Here is a 24,167-nt window from a genome sequence, read left to right on the forward strand (position 1 = left end):
TGTTGGTCTAATTAAGGTTTTGTCTCCACCTGCAAACCTGATCTTGACTGTGCACTTATATCACCAGAGCAACCATAGGTCCAACTTTGTCAAAACCGCAGGTCACCAATATTTGTGTCTACCTCTGCCCTTACCATGTTGTTTACAGAACATATGTGGCAATGTTGGTGGCTCCCATGGAAAACGTTTCCTCATTGTGAAGGATGATGGTTACTGGTAAGTCTGAAAATCACTCTGAATGCTTTTGTTTGCATCCATATGTGATCATAGGGGACACTCACCGTCGATCTTCAGAGAGTACGTCCTTATTTCTAGTGGTGGTGTCTTGAAATACTTTTCTTATGTTTTCAATTACATTGTCATCCACATACTCATAGTTGTGCGCTTCTTCCTGTTCCTTTTCACCCTCCCACTTTCCAAGTGGGTTATTTGTTAGACCTGAGTAATCAACAAATAAATAACTGTAAGGAAATGGAAGATTCTGCCCTTGCCCAGAAAAATGTACAATTCACACATGCAACCGCAAAGGTCAAAAACAAAGGAAGCAATGTTCACTTTTTGCATTTTCACAGACCTAAAGTGACTTGCTCAGATTCCCAAACGACATTTGTACCAGATCAAGAATGAAACCCAGATGAGCATTTTATAAAATGGTCTTCACTCTTCTAAGAATTCCTCTTTCAGATTTTGCAAAATATTTGTGCTTGAAAAATCCGTGGACAAAGCAGATAATCTGTTGTCCTCTCCCTGATAGCTATCTGTCCACAGACAACTCTAAGGTTTAATAAAATGCTTAAAAAGCATGGCCACTGACAGTGTAAAAGCAAACTGTCTTACCATATAAAGAGATGAGCAGTCCACCTACCTCATGCAGCACCTACCAACCCTAATGCAGATTTGCTCCTGTGCTTGTGTGTTTCTTTGCCTGAAGAGAAGAATCTGTAGCTAGGAAACTGTGATGTTGTTCTGAGATTTCCTCGAACTAAAATCCCTAATTTCTTCTTATTCAGAAGGAAAAATAACAAACAGAGATGAAGGCTTGGAAGTGGTGTGAGGTTGAAGTGAAAAGATTTGAAGTACATTTCTTTGTGTCTACCGAGACCAACCTACAGCAGTACTGAGGACAAACCTTTCAAAAAGTGGTGGCCTTTTCCCACTAGGGCAGAGACCCTCACACAAGGCCTGTTTGCAGCTCCAGCTCCTGAGTGTGCTCCGCTCTGGTTCATGGCATCGCAGCAGCTTGATGCTATCATTCACGTGTGATTGGCAGTCTGCTGCCAAAAGGCCCCGTAGTCTCCTGCCTTGCCCATGTGCTCTTATTGCACCCCTGAAACTTAAGGTAGTGGCATGAGACACATGGGACTGTTGATCACACAGAGCAGGACCTTACAAGGATCAGTCATTGAGTGCCCCGTGTCCCCTCTCTGGACCCACCATGTCTCTTGGCACATGCTGCAGTGGGGAAGAGATGGGTGGCTGCAGGACAAGAGCAGGCCGCACTTTGGGTTTGTCCACATTTAATTGAACTGGGAGGACACTCTTTCAAAAGAAAGAAGTTTCTTGTGAAATGGAAAACAGTGTGAAAGACTGCTTCTGGAACAGCTGTTCCTGTCTGATTAATTTGCTACAACATAACCTGAAACAACCTGCAAATGTGTCAAGCCCTCATGGCCTATCTGACCTCTCAGCAAGGCCATGTTTATCAAACATATCCTTCTTTATGGCACTGAGTTTCTCAAACAAGAATTCTCCCAAGCTTGTTCTTGGGACTATGGTGCTCCCCTTCACCAAGAAAATACCTGTATATTCATTCTCTCAGCAATCTTCAGACTCCGCTTGTGTTTGTCCTAAAACTCTCCATGGCTGAGGTGTCTCTCCCTAAAAAACTGGGCAGGACTCATCTCTTTCTGAAGTTGTGATTCACCCCTTTTTAGAAATTTGAAGGCTAGAAATAACCATTAAGTTCATCAAGTACACCAGGACACAATTTACCATGGACCAGTTTACCCACAAGTACCCCTGTTACCTTTCAGGAATGAGTAAATTAGCAATGTATTTCCAGATCTTGATATCAAAAGGGGGGAGGAAAAAAAAAAAAAAAAAAAAAAAAGAAAAACCACACCACCCTGTGATGCAAATTTAATGAAGATCTCACTCAAACATGTGGCCACTCTCTTATAAATAAACATTTCCAGGTTTGCCATTCATTTGCAGGTTGGCTGTGTTTGATATCAGTAAAAGTAAACTAATGAATAAAACAGGCACTGAAGGAATAAGCTAATCCTTGTGATTCAGCAAGGGAAATATTTTTTGTGCACTTAAACTTGCTAATATGGATATAAAGTACAGGTTGCACACGGATGGCATAGCTAGACTTTCTTCTTTCCCAAACATACACAATCAAAATGATATGCTTCTAAGCAAGACAGCTCAAGGAGAAAGGAAATTAATGTCATCAGGCCAGACTAAATCACAGCTGTCCCCAATCCCAAATCAGTGTAGGATGCCTTCTGAAATGTATATATTTACACTTCAATAAAGCATTAAGCAATGAATGGGACAAGCTGAATGATCCCAACGGGATTCTGAACAGTGAAATCAATGCAATTTGCTTCCCTGCTTGAAAAAAATCTATTAGCCTCAACACTGAATTACTGAATCAGATATGCCATCTTAGCCTGCTAAGAAAACAAGATTTATGTCATCATGCTGTCTATCCATCCGTCAATCTCTTCAGTACTTTTAATTTATTTTTTTTTATTTTTTTTTTCCAATTTCAGTCAAATTTGAAAAGGGGGCAGAAGTCACAACGTGGTTATAACAAAGAGAATTGAATTAGTTCCTCTATTGAAAGAAAGGCATGCAGAACACATCTGTTACACACTCCACTTGGCAGCAGACAGCAGGATAAATCAGCATGTTCGTATTGGTTGGCCACTCAACGCACACATAGCTCCAGACCTGCTCTTTTTCATTTGATAGGAGTGCCATAAGGAGAGTTTTGGTTATTATCAGGGAATGAGGGAAAGGAGCAGTAGGGGACAACAGACCTGAACCCTTATTAAACCAAATTTCATTAACTCTGCTCTTCCTGGAACAATTTGTGTAATTATGCTTGGCTTTATAGTGGAAAGGGAGTACTCTGCAGACTAATAATTTCCATTTATCTCACTCATATCCTCAAGTGGGTAGGTTTTGTTTTTTTTTCTTGTTGATTTTTCTTTCTTTTTTTTTTTTTTTTTCCCCTCTGAATATACTTACAATTCTTTCACAGACTTCAAGGTCACAAATAGTTGTTATAACTATCCATTCTGGCCTTTTCCAAAATGCAGGCAACAGAAGTAACCCAACCCATCAGCTCCACTGCTAGAATGCAATCAGTGCTAAAAACACCAATTCATATATATACAAGGCTGCACAACTAAACATGCCTTGCTATGACCATAACACAGTTTTATAGCTGTGGTAAATATTTCAGCCCATGATTTATGCTGCATAAATTAACATTCAGCCACATTAATAACATGTACTGTTTATAGATATGTCTAACCTGAAAACAATAGTTCTGAGTAATTATGCACAATAATACTGTGAATTAAACAAGGTAGAACTGTGTCCTTATTTCTGAGCATCACTTAAGTGAAAAAGCACAGAAGTGAAGAGCATATGCATAAGCCGAAGTGTTTTTATGAACAGTCGTGCTTTATTTGCTGCGGGCCTGGTTCCGATGATCCTCGATGCTAATGAGAGCTAATAATTCCTTAGGGAGTGCTACTGAAAGCTATTGAGTGATAGCAGAATCAGAGCCAATAAAAGTAATGGACTGTTCCCTGGGCTGGTATCCATCAGCCATTCCTTCACTTGATGATTTGGTGTGTCTTTAAAAACTGCTAAGAGCTACAATCAAAATATTTCATATGCACTGTAAGGTTAAAATTTAATTTATATTTAATATTTATTATTTAATATTTATCTGTCTGGAATTTAATAGGCCATTGTTTGGAAAAGATTAATTTTAAATTTTGTTTCTTAATAAAAAATAGATTTACAGAAAGATACAAATGTTGACTTCTTTCACTGTCCTTTATTTCTAAGTATTCTTCTTTGCCACTTCTTCTCTAGTCTACCCTGCTGGTTTTATTGGATCCTTACAGTCACTGATGTCCACTGTTCCATTACTGCTTCTTTCTTGTAAAATAAACCCTCAGTATATCAATAACTTTCACAGATGAGAAACATTTACCACAGGTTTTAATGAATAGCATATTTTGGGTGCCATCGTACCTCAGTGCAGGAGGGTACAGAGGAGGTCTCAGTGCCCCAACACGCACCCCACCTGCTCCCAGCTGCTGCTCTGCACAGTCGCTTCCTCCCAGGGCTGGTGCAGCTGGAGAAGTGCCACAAAACTGGATGGCACAGGCAGAAAGTGGGAGAAGTGACTCATGCAAAGTCCCCCCCGGTCACCTGGCACGTAACCCTGCAACATCTCCTCCTTGTAACCGCTTCTGCATGCTCCTGGAGCCTCTGCGTATTACTGCAATTAAAATCAGTCAGATCTAATAAACGAGGGAAATACGGAAGGATGCAGAGCACTTTCTTTCCCCTGCTGTATGTTAGATTTTACTGAAGAACAAAACAGATTGAAAATCTTTAAACATAATCTACCAAGGTGTACTCACCATCCTATTAAATGATGTGATCTCTTTATTTTAAGTCATTTTCTCACCCTTTTTTTTTTTTTGGCTTATCTCAGAAGATGCACCAGCGATGAATATGCTTTTTGATAATGGCTCAAAAGCCAAGGAAAAGAGTACAATTATTTTTCTAAAGATAGTGGAACCAAAGGATGTAATAACAGTTTTGCCCTAATCAAAGATGGAGTTAAAGTGTAGAAGCTGGAGGGAATTGTCATACATGTACACAGTATAGGATTCCTAATTCATATTGCTTATCCTTATACATCAATTCAGAACACTAGTATAGATTCCCCGAGACATTGTGAAAGAAAGAAGTTTTTTTTTTTTTTCAAAATAATTCAGAATTCTATGTTTTGCTTAAAGCTTTTGAAAATATTAAGTTCAATTCATTTTATTATTTGGTTTGGAGTATAACCCCATAACCAAATGTATTGCCCTAAATGACAGAACAGCAAGCTACAGCACAGGGGCAGAAATTTCTTAAACTATCTTCATGCCAAAGCTAGTATACATTTTATGTGTACTCTGAATTGCAATCAGAAGCTCCCTTCCTTTTTTTTTTTTTTTTTCCAGCCCACTGGCCTCCTAAATCAAGTGCCTAAAGTCAGAAAAGCATAAATAACTTCCCTAAAATGTCTTGGCATCAATAAACAAAATCAACATAAACATTTTTTTTATTGCAGAATGTAACAACTCCAGAAACCTAAGGCATATACAAGAAGATTAGGTGATGTTTTCAAGACTCCACTTAGAATAAATTTCAAGGTTAAAGCAAAACAAACTGATATAGCAGATTTCAGATAAGAGTTATGATCCTGGAGAAGTGCTGCTATTTCTAATGAATTCAAACTCAGTCAAATCTAAGAAAATAAGATAATATCTTTAGTGGCCAATTCAAGTTTAACTGCAACACAGGAAAAAAAAAAAAAAAAAGTTCTATTTCTTAGAAACAAAGATAATAAATCCTATCTTCACTAACATGAACTCTGCAAGGAAACACAATAGAGGCCTTAAAACTGAAAGAAAAACATGTTGCCTTTTCTTTTCAGATCTGGCCTATGGTAAGAAATAGTAATTGTGCCTGTAAATGTTTTTTTGAAAGCACAGATTCATTATCCTTATTAGGAATTTGAAGCTGGTTGGTGCTTTGGAGGGTGGCTTAACATTCACTGGTAGAAGTTTAAAAATTAGTCAGTGAATGGTGCATTTCCTCCCACTCAAAATCCACAGGAGTGTGTCTGTGTTATTAGTCTTGACATATTTTTCTAATCCATTATCCTGTGAATTAGCAGAGCAGAGTATACTCTCTGGAACAGACAAGCTTGCTGCACGCAACAGTGGACTCCTGGGGATCTCTTGACTGGCCAGGAAGAACTGCTTTATCATCTAATCCAATCTCCTGTGTAATTTTGCAGTTATCTTTGAATTAAGCCCAGTAATTAGGGCTATACTAACACACAGCTTTCAGAAAAACCTTTAGCTTTGATCTGGGTATGTCAGTGTACAATCCATCACAATTCTTTGGTCTAGGTTATTAAATCTGCCTATCTCCAACATGTAACTCACACTATACTCAAATTTAGGTAGTTTCAAAAGAGAGGTACTCTAAGACAGTTAAACAAGAAGCAGTTTCATAGCTTTGTAAAAGAAACTTTATGACTCTTGATTTTCTATGTGTGTGCTGAACAGAGGTCCTAAGAGTTTGTTTGAAAACCCTCAGAAACAGAGTCTATTCTTTATCTGATATTCAGTGAGTAGTCTAAGCTAATGTAGCTTATAGGGTGAGCTTAAAAACTAGCTGCATCTTTCATGAGGAATAAGGCAGCAGACATGTATGGGGTTTGAAATCAGAAGCATGGGTAAGAACGTGGCCAGATGGGAAGAAAGTGATGCAAATCTTTGCAGCACAGGGGCAAGCAAGCCTTCAGCAGCCCTGACACCAATGTTTTCTCTAGTACACTTGGGCATACGCCTAGGACTATTTGCAAAGTTCAGGTCTCTATCTATAAACTCAGGGAAAAGGAAAAGAATAAATAGAGGTAGGAAATGATTAGGGAAAAAAAAAGAGGGCCTGACTGATACCTGAAGTTTGAAATAAATGGTTCCTACTGGAAGCAGGAAGAATTAAGTCAGTAATCTACCATTGTCTTTTTGTTTGAAACATCAAACGCCTGAGCACTATTCTTACAGTTCAAGCACCCCTAAAAGTGATTTGGAAATGGGCTGGGAAACCTCCTTGCTGAGGATGAGGAGAGCAACAGGACCTCATTAACCATGCACATCTTAAAGTCAATAAGCAAGCCTCAAAGAAAAATGTAGCTCTACATATTTTGAATTGAGATCTCAGCTGGTATCTGGTATGTGGCCATCTCTCTCCTGACTTAGATCTGCTCACTGTACAGAAAGACAAACCAATTGGGCAGCAGCCAAAGTGAGCACAAACACCTGACAGTTTTATGGCAATATACAGGAACACAAGATAGTCCCAACTAGAATGGAAAGATATGGCCACCTCCAAATGCTGTTATTGGACAAAAGCCTTAATAATGGTAACTCCAAACTTCTTTTCTCAGCCAGGGTATCTCAGTTTAGAAACTAGTGCACAGTTCCTGTAAGAGGCACAGGAAACAACTGCATGACACTGCTCCTCACTACAGGAACTGAGCTGCTGAGTTCAGAAAAATCTCTGAAAAATCTTGACTATAAAGGCAATATGTGACTTCAGCCTTTGTGGCTTTCCCAGTCTGTTAGGAGTCTAAACCCACCAAGGTAAAGCACCTTCATGGGCACTGAGACCCACGCTTGTGGAGAAGCCAGTCCTCATCGTAACCTTTAAGTCTGGCTTACTTCAGTAAGGATGCCTTGGTCATGTTTTCTTCAGATGTGTCCCTCCCCACTTCTCGTGTCTGATTCACCCCACAAAGACCAACCCATGCAAGTGATCCAACTGATCCCTGTAGCCTGGACAGAAGTGATGTGCAGGTAGTTTCCCTGGCACCAGAGAGTTCATCATTAACCCATCCCGGCAATAACTTTGTTCTGGAGCTTAAACAGAGGATGTCATTCTCCTTAACTGCCAGAGTGGAAGCTTCACCATTTACCACTATAAAATCTAATCAGATCACTAAGCAGTAACAAAATGGATCCTACAGGGAGATTCTTCAAAGCCACAGAATAACAAATATGGGATTATCTTTCAAAATAGCCAGATACCTAAATACCTTCAGAAAAACTGTCCACAAATAATCAACTTCCACAGCAGTACAAATGAGTGAATATTCAACATGCTGCAGTAACCTTTCAATATAAAAGTTGTTTATGTTGCATTTGCATAGTTTTAGATAGGCAGTCCTTTTTAGGAGTCTCACACACTGAATGAGAAGACAATAAACAGAAATTTTATGGGAATTATTCTTACAATGATATCAATTATCAGTTAACAAATACTGTGAGGATGAGTATTTGTTCCTTAGTCTTCCAAATGTTCCACTGTTGTAATTAATGTGATGTGGTCATATTTCAGATATAACCCATGACTGACAGATCAATGAAATCAACTGAATTTTTTATATTAACTTTAAAGCATTTTGGAATTGTCCTCATATCATCTAGCTTCTCAACTTCAATATGTTCTGAAAAAAGGAAAAAGTTGAAAGATAGGTAGAAAACCTAACCATTTATCAAATATTCTTGGGAAATCCAAGCAAATGGCAAATTTTAAAGCAATTAATGGTCAAGTAATTTTCTCAATATTATTTTTTCTTCAAAATACAAAAGTATGAGTTGAAGACATCTTCATATACTTAGCGTAAACTGCTTCCTCATCCTTAATACCTGTTGGAATCAGCATTTTTTGTAACAAATGATATGAAGTTTCCTAACGGAAAAGGAAAGTGCGTCTTTCCACACAAGTCTGTTCCTATAAACTACTGAATATTCATGTTACAGTGTCAAACAGAGTTTAACACTATGCTGCTGTTGAAAGCTTGGATGAATTTGCCTTATGGCATTTATGGAGGAAGAACAGAAATGTTTGCTTTTCATTGGTTTTGACAAATCCACAGTTTCCAAATTAAATCACACAAAGCAATCCTGCGTGCAGGTTATTTATTGGGGTTGGGGTTAAGATTTGTTGTATTAATAACTCAAACCATAAATCTTAACTGACCTTTAATCACAGCGGCTTGTACTAATGTAGGTTTCCCAGTCATGTCCTTCACATTGTCATGATGCACCAAAACATTTTGACAGCTAACTTGTAATTCTGAAGCATCAGCAGCTTGATTTGCACATGATTTCTTGGTGGTGTCTACACAGAAATTCTGAAATTACATAGAAGAACACATTGACTTCACATGTAAATTGGTACTCCAAACTGGATACTTTCAGAGATGTGATGCATGAGGGCAACATTCTTTGGGCTACTTATGTGAAATTTAACCACAAATCTGTTTGTCAAAGCAACTCATTAATCACATTTCCCATAATGCTCGTCTTTACGACAAATACTTCACAAAGTATCATGGTTAGAAGACACTCTTGGTGAAGAAATTACCTTTAGAAGATATCTCAAGACTGCCTTTTCTTTATTTGGGTGTATGGACTCATGTAAACACAGGGAGGGATATTTACTTATGCCTTTTGGTTGATACAGGTTTCTTTCTGATTAACTACTTTTATTGTATTGTTCTTTTGTTTGATGCATTCTGATATATATTGCATCACAGGTTCGTGTGAACTCTGACATTTCAATTACATTTATACAGTGGCATTCATAGCATGGTGAGTATAGTTAGAGGATAGGAATAGACAATTAAGACATAATTAACTATAGTATTATAACATTGTAGAAAGTAAGTTATGTGGCGGTAATACTTGTACTCCTTGAATTTCATGCTTGATACATACATTTTCATATTTTTTTTAACTGTGAGATATTAGTTATAAATTCTTTCAGTCAAAAAAATATTTTTACCTGTGCAAATAAGTGTCAATTAAAAGTGTCAAAAAGTATATCTTCATTGAAACTATACAGTAGCTACAGCATACTTACAGTCCAATTACAATCTTTATACTAGAAAGTCTGCATTTATTTTAAATAATAAGTATAGATTTTCCATTCAAAATCATATGTAGATTTTCCTCGGCAATGATAAAATCGTTTCTATTCAGAGACAGAAGGTTGCACTGGTAAAACTGACAGTAGTGACCCAGCAATAGTGTCTGATATTTTCAGGATCAACCCACAATTTGTGAAAGCACAACATGAACTCAGTTTTTATGACAATCTGCCCCTTCTGCAAAAGATATCAGCTAGCAACAGGAAAGTCGCTGGTAATTGAAATAGAAAATTTGAGAGAGCATATTAAGCGGAAGAGCTCAGGATGAAATCTGAAAAATGTATGGACAATTTTCCTCAGTGGGTGGGTCATGACATGACATAAGTGGAAGACCATCATTTTTCAGTTAGAAGAACCCAAGGTAGTTATCTCCATTTTCTGAAACAAACACTGAAACCTCAATCTGCAGGGGTTGACTGAGTTACAGTATTCAATGCAAGTTTGTGCAGTACAGGATGTACAATGCTTGCTAGCACTCTCCGTGATTGCAGAAGAACCTCTGATATCAAGCAAAGCTTAAAGCAGTGATGTAATTCATGGAAACATCAGGGATTTGTACAAAAAGAAACACAGCTGAGGAATATTTTGCAAAGAGGACAGAAATGTCAGAAGAAGTTCTTAAAAGAAAAATAACCCAATGGAAAAAACGCTGTTCAAACTAGGATGATACTCATCCAGTGTATTGTAGAACAGCTTCACTGGAGTTACAGGACCTTTGCCTTTCTTCCACCAGCAAAGTGTGGCCTTTATTTAATTTCTGGTTCTTTTCTTGACCATCTGCACCTAAACACACTTATATGTTTGTTGCCAGCCTACCCTGGCCATATGAACACATTTTACAAGTACTTACTGAGAAATGTCCACCTTTTGCTTGAGGAAAATACATGCTTAAATAACAATTTTTCAAAGCTCTCACTAAACATGTACTGTCCTCCATATCAGTCATATCTGTTTGTCACAAATGAAAGGTCTTGGGAAAGGCACGGAGATATTTTTATTCATTGGCAGATTGTTCCTGTGTCTAAGTTATTGGGGATACTTGCCACACAGAAAGCTTTCACTCAAAAGACAGTTTTCAGGTAACTGGGGGACCTTAATTTAAGCACTAGAAATAAAAAAATAATGCTTTCAACACGATTTCTCTTATTTTCCAGTCAAATCCTAATTATCATATTAATCCTAGCAATCAATATCAGGAATGAGTATGTTCAGGTTATTTGTTTTTTGTTACCTTAACTAACTTAAAAACAAGCCATGCTGTCAAAATGGAAAGATTCCCTCATTCTTAATGGAGCTATAGATAACGGTTATACCAGAGACAGAGATAAGATGCTTTTTAAACTACACACACACGCACGCACACACGCACAAAAAAAAAAAAAAAGGCAGAGCAAAGTCTTACAGTCATCTTTCAAATACTAGGCAGGCTTAATAGCACAGGGTTTTCATCTACTCAGAGTCATTGGTCTGCTGATTTAAAGAAATGAGGATACCAGCCATGGTTTTCAGTACTGTTACTGCCAGAAGAAACACTGATTCAGTTAAAAACTTTATGTTCTGAACCACAGTCACTTCTTGTAACAGACTACACAAGAGGATATCCCAAATCTCAACATATGGAAAATCCAAACAACTACAGGTGTGTGAATTAAAAAAAAATTAACTCAATAGCTAAGCATCGCCCATTACATCTCTAGGTTCACTCACTGTCCAAAAATAACTCAGAAGACAGTCTCGTAAAGGTAAGGTAGCGTAAGACTGCACAGTCCTTCTCAGGAAATAAGAGGTGTTAAATCAAACAGAATACAACAAAGTGTGAGGCTCATGTGAGAACTAAAGATCTGGGGATGAATCATCCTAGTAAGAACAGAAGTTGCAGCATTCTGCAGAAGCTGTAAATGAGTCCAGAGTTTATCCAAGATGCATAAACTGAAAACACTGAAGTAGCAAACTGAGTTTCAGAGCAAACAGTTTGAATGAATTTCCCTTGATTACCTGAAGAGCTTAACACTCTACTACTTGTGTGCATGTGCATGAACTCATATTATATAGCAGTTTCCCTCCCCTTGCCTGCTCCAGAAGCAGTGACATCTGACATCAGTTCTTGTTCTTATGAACAGCATCAGAGAAATAGCAATGTTTTGCCCATCTACAGCACCTGTCACAAAAAAAAAAAAAAAACTCTTTCAAAAATGTCAATTTCCCCTGAAATTTAAGCATATGTTAGCATCCCCTTCTCACAGTTCCAAGGCATATTCTTCTCTGTCTTCACAAAATCAGGCTATAAATAGTTACCTCCCTGCAAATATTTCTTTCATTACTATGTGTAATTGTCTTTGAACTCGTTTACATTTCTGATAGCAAAATCATGTGGCAATGAATTTGAGAGTTTACTTCTGCATTTCTGCATCATGTAAATTATCCTTTTTTAAAAAATGGTCCTACCAAATAATTTCATGCAGCCATTGTATTCACTCTCTGTTTACTTCCTCCCCGCATTCAGGTTTTTACAGACATATTTAATCTCTCTCCAGAGCCGACTCTTGTTCAGGTTGAGGAGCTCTAGTCTATAGCATTTTTCCTCTTAAAGGAGCCAAATTGTAATCCATGATGCAACGGATCCTGAAATTTCTGCTGCTTTTCAAGATAACAGCCCCAAAAACTACTGAAGGCAGTTCAGTATACTGCATATACTGCTGACAGCACTATTTGGTCACAACTGCTCAGTAAGCCAAGGAAAAACACTCTGAAGGAGAGGCCCAGCAAAACTACTATAACCTCTGAGACAGAATAGAAGAAAGAGAAGCTCTTAAAGCACACAAGGCGAAAAAGCTGTTAAATCTGTTTATAAGGAAAGGAAATTATACATGTGTCCATAATACACATTGTTTTGGTTGCTTTTTTTAAGGGAAAAAAAAAAAAGCCTCAACAGTATCTAGAACATTCAAAGTAAAGAAGGAGAAGCAACATTTGTTTAAAGTGCAGAAAAATGTGGGAGTAAATATGAAACCAACAGCTGTCATAGTCTCTGAAAATGCTGTGAGAGATGTAGAGGCATAAACCAGTCTGACAAAACTATGCCTTTCCAGACAGAAAGTCAAGCTGTTATATGATTACAAATGACTCTAGTGAAGAGGAGTACTCATTTGTTGGAGCAATCAGTGCTGGACATGGCACTACACCTTTGGAGTACATTTATTGTGAGTCACCCATGCTAGCAGATACAGATCATAAACCTTTTACTGCAGTCTTTAAAGACAGTTTGGAGTGGCACTCTTGCTGCCTTTAGAAACTCAAGCCAAAGCTCTAGGCATATATCTTTGCTTTGGCATATACTCCACTGTTATATTTACTTGTAAAATGCTTAATTGCTGCATGCACCTTTCCAACAGAAAAACAAAACAAAAAACCTGCATATATAGAAAGAAAGTGTGATAAATGGTTTTGCAGTCAAAATACATTGCATACTTTCCAGACACAAAGGACAATTTATCAGAACAACCTACAAACAAATGTTCTACAAGAGAGTCAGACAGCAGAATATTCATGGGGAAGCTCAAACCAGGGCGAACAAAATTTTAGTTCTTAATATTTTGGAGAGTATTTTAAAGAAATTATGAGAGGGAGGTACGGAGAGACACATCAGTACAAGTATAACAGGGTAGTCATAGTTGCTGATATGTAGAGAAAACTTCATGAGTTTCAGAGCAACCTACAGAATGAAAACCTACCTACAGCAATAGGGATAATTTTGTTCCAAACATTTTTTATACCTGCATGTCTTTCTGTAGGGACAATTAAGAACTGCAGTGAATCAGAGAAGAATTCCAGGTTTTGATTCCCATACTGCACCGATACAGAACCAGGATAAATGCTATCATAATCAGAGCCATAGGCAATCCTGAGACAGAGACTAAAATTCTCTCTCGATTTACAAGACTGTAAACTGGAGTAAGTACATTTCTTTAAAATTTTTCATCCAGATTTTCATCAATATTAGTCAAAATAAAATTTCACCAACTATATAAATAGAAGAAGGAATGAGCACTTCAATGTAACAGATGGGAAACAAAATCAAATAATAGAAATACACAAATGGAAACTGCTGACACCTCTTAAGAAATTTACATTATTATGTCAGACAGTCAGGATTTATTCCACTTGAAAGGAAACAATTACCTTTAGATTATTACTCATTTGTATCCCAAGGTAGCCTTCTTACATGGTCTATTGGTGAGACAACTTATCTTGCAGATCAAAGTAATTTTTGCAAGGGCACAGTGTATCTGTGGTTAAGGGTACTGACAAGGGTCTATGATTTTGTAGTGAAGAATTTTAACAGCCTTCCCCATTGCACTGATTCCAGTACATGATATCAAACCTTCATTTTCCACAGTCCAATGGAGTGTGGAAAAGGAGAAGAGCTAGTTAGAAGATGCTTGAGAAAGGCCATGGGCAATAAAGAGGATCCTCATTTAGCCTCATTAACATACAGGACAGGAACATTTTAGAGAATTATTATTTGCCTCCAGAACTCATAAGGTACTATAAACTACAGATGAACTATTTTTGCCAAAGAAGGGGTCAAGGTTATATCATTTCAAAGGCAGGAACAAAATTACATTAGTTTGTGAGCTCTTCTCTGCCTAAAAGGCACATGGAACCTCTGGTTAAATTACTGGGTTTTGATCAGGGTTCAGAGTTTTAACTAGTTTCTCCCTCACAAGGTACTTTCTGTATGTGCTTGCAATATTGCAATTAATTTGATGGTCGTTGTCAATAGTCCAGCTTTTCCCAAGGATTACAATGAGGATGTTACATAATAAAGCCATGATAGACCGTAGGCAGATGCCACTGTAGGCACATTCTTAGGGTTTAAAACGCATATTTAAAAAGCAGTATTTTCCTGAAAGTAGAGAAAGAATTAGCTTATCCTTGCTCAAAGCATGAATAAGAATATCTGCATTTCAAAAACAAAACAGAGCAGAAAGTCATGTTTTAGCTATATCCGTTTCTAAATAAATAAAACCAACATATCAGACTGAATGGTCTTCAAGAAATCAATGGCACGTAGAACACGCTGAGTTTGCATGACTATTGCGATGGCATACTGACTAACAAAGAATAAACAGCAAAGGAAAAGGCATGTCTGTAAGACGAGAACAAACTCTTCTGGTAGTCAAGGAGGGTGCTTGCGGTGGGAGGGAACCTCGGCAGCCGCTAGATGGCTGTATTCCCTGCCTTATGCCAGCCTGGGCACGTCAAACTTCTTTGCAAGGGCTTACATTTCGTCGGTAAAACAATAGGTAAAAACGTAGCACACCTCTCGCCTGAGAAAGATTTCTCCTTCTAGTCCACCTGCTTCCCCCCATCTGAAACCACAAGCAAAACAAATCTCGCAGTTGTATCTGGGGCTGGGCAGAAAGAAAATATTCGTCTGATTTGATAATTTATAATGTAGTGTTATGCAGTGAAATGCTAAAACCCAATAACTAAACAGACTGAGGTTTGATCATTTAGGGGGAGCAGAAAATGGGAAAAAACAAGTGTTCCAGACAACAGGATAACTTTTAAATTAGGGCTGTTGTATGTGCACAGCACAAGCTTTTCAATGAAATCTCATGATGGCTTTGAGAAGGTAATTAAATACCACTACTCTTCATGGATAGTTCCCACAGTTCAGGTAGAAAATCTACACTTGATTGAGCTAAAATAAATTGTATTATGTTATCAAGAAAAAATGTGCAAGTGTGTACCTTTATTACATTCTACTATAATTCTTTGCTTGCTCCAGAATTTCAGAACCCCAAGCTTTCTGTTCTTAATCCAATGACTTTCATGCACTCATTCAATGTTCTCAATACTTATTTAACCATTTATTGCTGAATGAGATCTTTTTCTTTTCCAAGGTCTGTCCAAGACTGGCACAGAGTATGTCTCAAGAGATCTTGAAATGAAGCTTTGCTACCAAAGGGTCCTTTATGCCTGTGGGTAACTAGAACTGTCAGTCTCATTCCCAGGCATTTTTCTGCTGTTCTGTGTGTATACAAGAAAAAGAGAACAGAAAATAATGTAGGGCATCCTTGAGTGGCCTGAGTTGAAACAATGCCTTATTTAGACAGCACAAAATCACCAGGCTTACGTATTCAGATATTAGTGATACAAATCATAAAGGGTATTTTAAGATCTTTTTTAGCAATAGTTTGAATGCAAAGTACAGAACTCTCAGCTCCATCTCTTCATTATCGCCTTCTCATGAAACACATAAAGGGGTAAGGGCTTGTTCCCCAGAGCCTCAGCAGAGAACAGTTTTCTCATCTTTATGTAATGTATATGATATTTGCATTACTTTTGTTTTTGCAAATACACCTGCTCATCAAGGCCTGCCTTTTTTCTGAGCATTTAGTCTTTACCATCACTTTTTTTTGTTCAATACATCGTGTAAGGAAGTTAAGTATTATTTTCCACACTTTATATGCTGGCAAAGTGAAACATGCTCTTGTCCATGTAAGCCTCAAAAACTGAGTGGGAACCAGTGACGTCCACCCAGCTGCCGCCTTTCCACCCATCCCGCCTCCTCGCTGTGCTTTTGGTGCAGGTGGCACTGCCTGCCCACCTTGCCTGTTCATCTCAGCCACAATGGTGAGTGCTCAGCTACAGAAACGAGGGCTCGGTTGTCTGAGGTTGGACAAAGAAATGCAGTTAGCAGCCACCTGTGAAAATTCTGGTTTCCATGACACTCACTGCATGAGAAGGCACCTGTGAGCTGAAGTGAGAACAGGACCCTGTTGTTCAGGTGCCTTAGCCCCAAGGCAGGCTCTGCTCTTCCCCTGGCCAACTCATCCACTGAGCAGTGAACTTCTTGGGAGGAAAAAAAAATCTTCTGAAGGTGTAAATTATTAAGATCTGCTACTGTATCACAAATACAACTCACCTCAGCAAATGGAAGTGCTTGTTTGTTCAAAGACTATGAAATGTTGTATTTTGTGAAATCACCACTTAAGCAGAAGATGCGAATTCTTCTCATTTATCTTAATGGGACATTAACTGGAAATTTAATTACAAGGGAGAGCTAATTATCTGCAGGTTTGCCAAACTGCAGATGGAATCTACTCAACAGAATGAAATCTGAATGCTGAAGTCAACACGAACAGAAGTTCAATTTAATGTGGGAAAATTTGAAATGAAACCAAATGAAAAGAAGAAAAAAAAATCCTGTAACTCCTCTCAGAGAATCTCAAATGAGGCACCCCTCACTGCACCATTCTCCTGGCTGCCTCTCCCTCAATCCTCTGATCTTCTTTGCCCCTAAAAAAAAAATAAAAATAAATAAAAATAGAAATAGAAATAGAAATAAAAATAAAAATAAAAATAAAAATAAAAATAAAAATAAAAATAATAACCATACTGGTCCAGGTCAAAATATGTCTCACTATCTTTTCTTCACCCTTGTCATAAACAGACACAGCGGAAGAGCAAGGACAGAGCCAGACTACCTGCTCCCTCCAAACACACTCTCAGCCTCTAACTATATTCAGCTCAGGGAATTTCCTGAGTTTGATGTGGTTTGTCTATTAGTAACCCTCAAAGGGTCTCTCTTCCAAGTATTTGTCCAGTCTCCCCTTGAACTCCTGATCCACTTCCAGCCTTGTTGTGGCTCCCCTTGGTCTGAATGCATCCTGCCCCATTTCCTCTAATTGTGGCCCTGCCGAAACAGTTGGGGAGAGGGAGCAAGAATTTTAAAATAAATTGTTTTCAAGTTCTTGCTGCTGTGCTGCCCTCCCTAGCATTAGTCTGCAGGTCCAGCTGCAGAGCTCACACTGTGCTTCCTCTTACTGAATGACAGAAAATGCTGTGTGTGGCAGACAGCAGCCTCAGTGAAGCAGCAGGGCATCGCATTGGTAGGAATTAAATACTTCAGAGCAGATTCTGATCTCAGAGTCTGTTTGTAAATCTGGAGTCACTCCGTGCAGCTCAGAAGCATTATCCTGGATTTACTTACTCATATGTGAGTTCAGAATCAGGCTTCTTGTTTTTCAAAATCATCTGGTTTCCAGGCCACAGTAGGGAATATAACAGCAGGAGTGTGGGAGAAATGGGTTATTTTATTAGTAAAATGCATTCCTATTCTAACAGGTATTTCTGTAACATTCGAATCCCTTCAAGAATTTATCCTCTCACATACTTATATACATATAAATGTACATGGAGATATAGGTACATAAATATTTCAGCTTGTCCACTAGAAGCTAAAGTGTTTTGGCAGAAGGAAACTATTCTGCCCCATTTTTACTTCCCCATTTACTCTTTATCATCTGATGTAATTTCAAAGCTCCGAAATGGAATTCACTCACAGTTGTGTTAAACTGTACACTGGTGGTTACCAAATCTGGCTAAGTCACTGGGGTTTTGGTTTATTGTTAATATTGAAAAACATACTAGGGAGTAGTTGGATTCCTTCTCATTAGAAAGAAAATTTTGAATCCTGGAATTTCTAACTGTGAGTATTTATAAAATATATTAAAAGGGGACATTTCAGACTCTTGCAAAAAGTGAGCTGTTATCAGTTTGGATTTTGAATTTCCTCATTTCACTCTGGGGAACAAATGTAAGGGGAGAGTAGACCTTCAAGAGTATGTTGTCTCTGGTATAAAAATAAAAATTTGAGTAACACAAAATGCCCATTTCCGCTTCCCACATCCCTCCACATCCATCCTCCTTCCCGGGCACTGGAGCTGGCTGGACCTACAGAGGTCCAAGAGCTCTCCCCAGCTTATCTCCATGAAAAAGAGCAGGCCCTGGTCACCAGCTGGCTTCAGAACCAGGCTGTGGGTTCAAACAATGAGCTGCCTCAGTACCAAGCTGTGAGATAAGAATTATATACTCTCTTGTGCTCATAACATTTTTCAAGTGTTTTTTTGTTTTGTTTTGTTTTTTTACATCTGTTCCATTTCTGTGTTCTCTCCAGAGGGATGGGGTTATAGGACAGACCTGGTGCTCCAGTGATCTTCAGTGAGCTACACCTCTGAGGCCTTTTAAGCCTATCCAAAAAGCCAGAGGTCAGAAGAGAGGATCTGGACAAACACCAGCCTCTTATTTCTTGGATCGATGTTAAATATTGGCTTGCAGAAAAATAACTGGAAAGCCAGCCTAGTAAGAATCATGAAAAAAAGTGACGGCAGTACTTTGCTTGTATACTAAGAGAAGTCTAATGGCAGAAAATGTTTCATATTCAGCCACTGTATGACATATCATAGAAGGCCCATAACGCATGTTCATATTCATATGTAACAGATTAGTTCATAACTGTTCATAGTACATAGATGGACTTGCCGTATCAGTGACTTCCACCACATCACAACTGTGTTTTACTTCCTTTTTCTTCTTCATGGTTATGTGGCAATTACGCATTTTCTTCCCTTGTGGTGATTGTAACAGTGTCCTTGACAGTCTTTTTTGATGCTCCTAAAGGAACCATTCTGGAGATAGTAGTTACTCATTTTCAGTGTATTCTGTTTATTTAGGATACTATTAAAAAGATGAAAATAAAAACGTATCCTGTGCCTGTATTGCAGAGCTAAGGCTTAAGTTACAGCTCCAGCTCAGGTGAACTAAAATTCTTCGAGTATTGCCTCTTAAAATTATACTGTCTTTCACACTGAAACTGGAACTAAATCAGATGAGAAAGGATTAAGCAGAACTTTTCCACAGCTGCAAAACACATAAAACAGTGGAAAAACTCTATATGGGAGAGTAGAAAGTTAGTTAAGTAAGAGAAAGTTGTTGTTGTCGTTGTTGTTGTTTTGTTTGTTTGTTTGTTTGTTTTTTAACAAAACTCCTCAAAGTTATTTCATTTTGGGAAATAAATGGTATATTATTTTAGTGAATGCTCTCGTGGAAACCAAATGCACATACTATTCTTTATTTGGAGTTGAACGTTTAAGGGAGCAGAAGAGTGACCTCTGAACTGTTCATCATTGCCTTCTCCTCCCTCCTTCCCATTGTGAATGCTACATATTTGTATTGTATGATGAGGAAACATTATGCCTATCAAGGAAACAATGTGGAGTCTTGTTAGACATGCCACATGCCCTCCCCCAGTAGTGGCACAGAAAACAAACTGAGATTGTGAGATGTAGCCAGTTTTCAGCTTGCATCACTTGATTTTTCAAGGCTGTCTGACTCAAAACAGCATGTACAGTGGTGGGATGAAAGTGTACCCCATACCATTCAGATGATACAGGTCATCTCCCACACATGACCAAGGATTTTAGACAGACTTGAAGGTATAAGCAATTCATCTTCATTGCTCTGATCTTATGGATGTATCATACAGGACAGGCAAGTATTTCCAGTTGAGACAAAAGGCCTGGGTGAATCACATCCAGGTGAATGTAAAGTCTGTATTTGATAACCTTGGAAATGTCTTCACTCAGCCCTTGTGGAACGTCAGTCTTCAAGCCTACAAGAAGGACCAAAAGATCTTTCTTTCATTCTCAGTCCCTGGGGAAATCTATTGCTTACATTCTCAGTTCATGCCATTATCAGGATCCACCTTGTCTCCTGGTGAGCTCTCCCAACACTGATCATAAAGCTGACAGAACTGTGTTCCAGTCAAACAGATTTCAGGCAACTGATTGCCACAGCATGTTTTCCATGTGTAGTCATGCTCCCAGACATCTGTCTTGAGCAGCTGTCTTCTTTATAGTCCACCTACCAAAGGCATTGTTCTTACCACAGCTACAGCAGATTGGCAGTCCATTAAGTAAATATTGATGCATTGAAGCATAATTAAGGGAATCCTGCTTTTACAGGAGTCCATATCTGGTTTATATTTGATGGACATAGAAGGGTCTATGATAAAATCTTGTAAGGTATTTAAATATTTAAGTTATTTTTAGAACTTTAAGGCTTTTTTTTTTTTTTATCAGTCAGACAGCATGTTTGACAAATAGGTCTCCTTTCACTGCTTTTCTCATTCTGATACGGGACAATTCCTTCATTATAGAATGATACTTCAGCTATAATAATGCTTGGGTTAAAAATAGGAGAATCAGGATTTCATTAATCTCACTGAATAGCTTTTTCTCACATCTGTTCATTGAGTGCACTAGCTCAAAAGGAGAGCATGAAACTTCAGCCATGTAAAGTATGCATTTGTCTTAAAAACTAATTATACCCCAAAAACGCCTGAGTTGTTAGTTCCGCCATTCTGCCGATGACACTAGTGATTACACAGCCTTGAAAGTGGATGTTGTTTCTCCCAAGTTCACGTTCATTTGTATTCAGTATATGTCCAACTTCTTGAAATATTGAATTTTGCATATAGCCTCAATGTACTAAACCAGGCCTTTTAAACAGCTTGTTCAACATCTTTCTGGAAGATCCTATGTGCAGAAAACTTTCTAAATGATAAGTATCTGCATATCCTGACCAAAATAATGAAGTAAATAATTGTTATTTTAACAAAGCCCAAGAAGACAGCCACACTGGTATTTTTTTTAATACTGTTGCAGCTGACCAATGTATTAACAGCTGTTGGCATGGACAGTCCTGCTGTGTCCTGTCCTAATGGACACTGCTGTTAAATTCTGAGCTGCCAAGACAACTACACACATCTACAGAAGTATTTGCCAAAGTGACCACAGACACACACCAGATGGAAGATTCTCAGACCAAATACCTAATCGCTTGGTGGACAATGCTTGGAAATGTTTCTTAACAAGAAAGCACTTTTCAGATTGCTCTGAGGGCAAAGTTGTAGATTTGTCATGAGTTTTATCACATAGAACTGTTTCAGTTTCCTCAGTCCATTGAATTACCTTGGGAATGTAGAAAAAGTTTTATTTCTGCAGCATAAAATTTGGTCCCACTCACTCTTTGAATAATCTTAATAGTTCATCTGTTTTTCAGTTCAGCAACCAGCCTATAATGCTATTTTCTCCTGAGACTTCATGCTCAACATTCAGATGGTCAGCCAGGTCATTTTTTTTTTTTTTTCTGGTGTGAATACTTTCTTCTCAGGACATGGAAAATGAGATGACCCCATGCAAGCTGGCAGATTTTTTAAAAAGAGATTATTATGACATCAATCTTGAGTTAGTCTTGAGAATTAATGTTTATAGTCCTATTACTTGCCCAAGTAAGACAACTTTCACACGCTTATCAACAGCAAGTAGTTTGAAAATGCAGAACTGACCTACCCTATGTGATAAATGTCACATTAGATTATTAGTAGAGCTTTCATCTGTAACAACTTATGGGCAAGTCCAGATCTGACATATGCACTGATTTTGGCTGGTTTCATTGTCCTGTAAGTAGCGTGACTGCATTCAGCTAGTTAAATGCAGCAAGAAGAGTGAAGCCCTGCACCTGGGGAGGAACAACCCCAGGTACCAGTATATGCTTGGGCCCCCCCACCTGAAAAGCAGTTTTGCGAAAAGAACCTAGGAGTCCTGGTGGACACCAAGGCCCCCTAGTACAAGACAGACAGGGATATACTGAAAAGAGCCCAATGAAGGCCCACCAAGATGATGAAGGGACTGGAGCACCTCTCCTATGAGGAGAGGCTGAGAGCTGGGACTGTTCAGCCTGGAGAAGAGGAGTATCAAGGGTGATCTTATCAAAGTCTATAAATAACTGAAGGGAGGGTGCAAAGAGGACAGAGCCATGTTCTTTTCATTGGTTCCCATTGCCAGGACGAGGCAATGAGCATAAACTGGAACACAAAAGTTGCGTCTCAATATGAGGAAGCACTTTACTGTGCAGGTGACTAAGCACTGGCACAGGTTGCCCAAAGAAGTTGTGGGGTCTCCTCCTTGGAGATCTTCAACAGCCATTGGGACATGGTCCTGGGCACCCTGCTCTGGGTGTCCCTGCTTGAGCAGGGGCTTGGACCAGATGGCCTCCAGAGGTCCTTTCTAACCTGAACCATTCCGTGATTCTGTGATAGTTTGGGAAGGTCCATTGTGGGGCTAGGGACATTCTCATTTTCAGCTTGATCTGATGATGACAATCTGGGAAAACAAGTCATGCCAGTACCAGCTAAACTACATATAGAACTAGGTATGGAATTGGCAAGAAGCTATGGAACTGGTATTTTCTGAGCTGTTAAAAACTTATTCACATTACTTCCACAGCTTCCATTATAAACCCATTTCAGACACTAATGAAGATTCTGCAGTTTTAAAAAAAAAAAATCTACCTGCACAACTTTTCTTTCTTAAAAGGAACCATTAATTCACTCTACACAAGCCAAACAGATTTGTGTAAAATACTCTGGAAAAAACAGCAACCCCCAAACCCTGCAATCATCCATCATGCCTAGCATTCTCTGGCAGAGGTGCAAATAAATCAATCATTACAAAACTGACCAAGTGGGACATAATATGCATGTATTACATGCCAAACCACTGGTCCTGTATGCGTGGAGCATATGCCAGACCATTGGTCCTGTTCATCATCTGGCTGCCTCTTTTTCCCGTCATGTAAGTTACACGAGAGGTGTTCTACCATAATTCACAGTACAGCACAGAAATTTGTCTTATTAGCACAACTTTAGTGGCAGCAAAACCATATGATTTCTGAAGGCCTTGCCTTTTTCAAAGGAGAAAATTGGAATAGGCAAGCATCTCTATGCATTGAGGCCAATGTCACAGCTGGAGGGTGTACACATCCTACTGTGGCCAGCTCTGAAATCCATCCAGATCCCAGGGGAGTCCATTAACCTATGTTTACTAACCAAGTTGGTTAAACTGTACCAAATATTATTGGTGCTGTGTGAGTCCTCTGCTTACAGTCAGGCCTTGTTTACTTTCCTCAAGCCGCTGAGGAGCCTGTAGGCAGCAGGGCTGGCTACCTGGACCTGGACTGCTCTCAAGGCCCACTGGCTCAGCTCTCAGCTGCAGGTCCAGGATCAAAAAGGACAGCTGTCTGACTGAGCTGGCAGCGTTGCCAGCAATGGGACTGTGTTTTCTAAGCTGAAATGAGTGCTGATCTCCAGCATCCCTTCATTTTCTCTGTCTAGATCGCAAAATGGTGGCAGGTAGGAGAGAAGGAGGCCTTTTGGCTGAGGTAGAAGGAATTAATTGTGGCTGTCTCAGGAAACTACCCAGTTCAGCCATCTGTAATCGCTCGCGTCAGGGAAGAAAGATTTGCTACAGTCAGACGTGAGAAGCAGTATCTCTCTCCAGAGCTGCTTTTTGCTGTTTCTTTCACCAAAAATACAGTGCTGTAGATGAGCACAGAATTGAGCAGATGATTGATAGAAAAATGCTCCAGTGTCGGAGAGGCTGGAATATCTGTCCTAGCTCTGCCTGTGGCTGGCTACAGCAAGCAAATGAAGGCTGCT

At 38.9% G+C, this 24,167-nt stretch overlaps 1 protein-coding gene across 1 annotated transcript in view; it reads right to left on the bottom strand.

Moving 5' to 3' along the window:
• Positions 1-277: 277 nt before the first annotated feature.
• Positions 278-24,167, bottom strand: part of THEMIS (thymocyte selection associated) — an 80,713-nt gene continuing 56,823 nt past the window's right edge. Inside the window, exons 5-6 of the mRNA XM_035538664.2 lie at positions 8,866-9,019; positions 278-438 (exon numbers count right to left, since the gene is read on the bottom strand). Coding sequence (XP_035394557.2) covers positions 278-438; positions 8,866-9,019 — 315 coding nt within the window. The remainder of the gene's footprint in view (positions 439-8,865; positions 9,020-24,167) is intronic.

Source organism: Cygnus atratus, chromosome 3, assembly GCF_013377495.2.
Source record: "Cygnus atratus isolate AKBS03 ecotype Queensland, Australia chromosome 3, CAtr_DNAZoo_HiC_assembly, whole genome shotgun sequence".
NCBI lineage: Eukaryota > Metazoa > Chordata > Aves > Anseriformes > Anatidae > Cygnus > Cygnus atratus.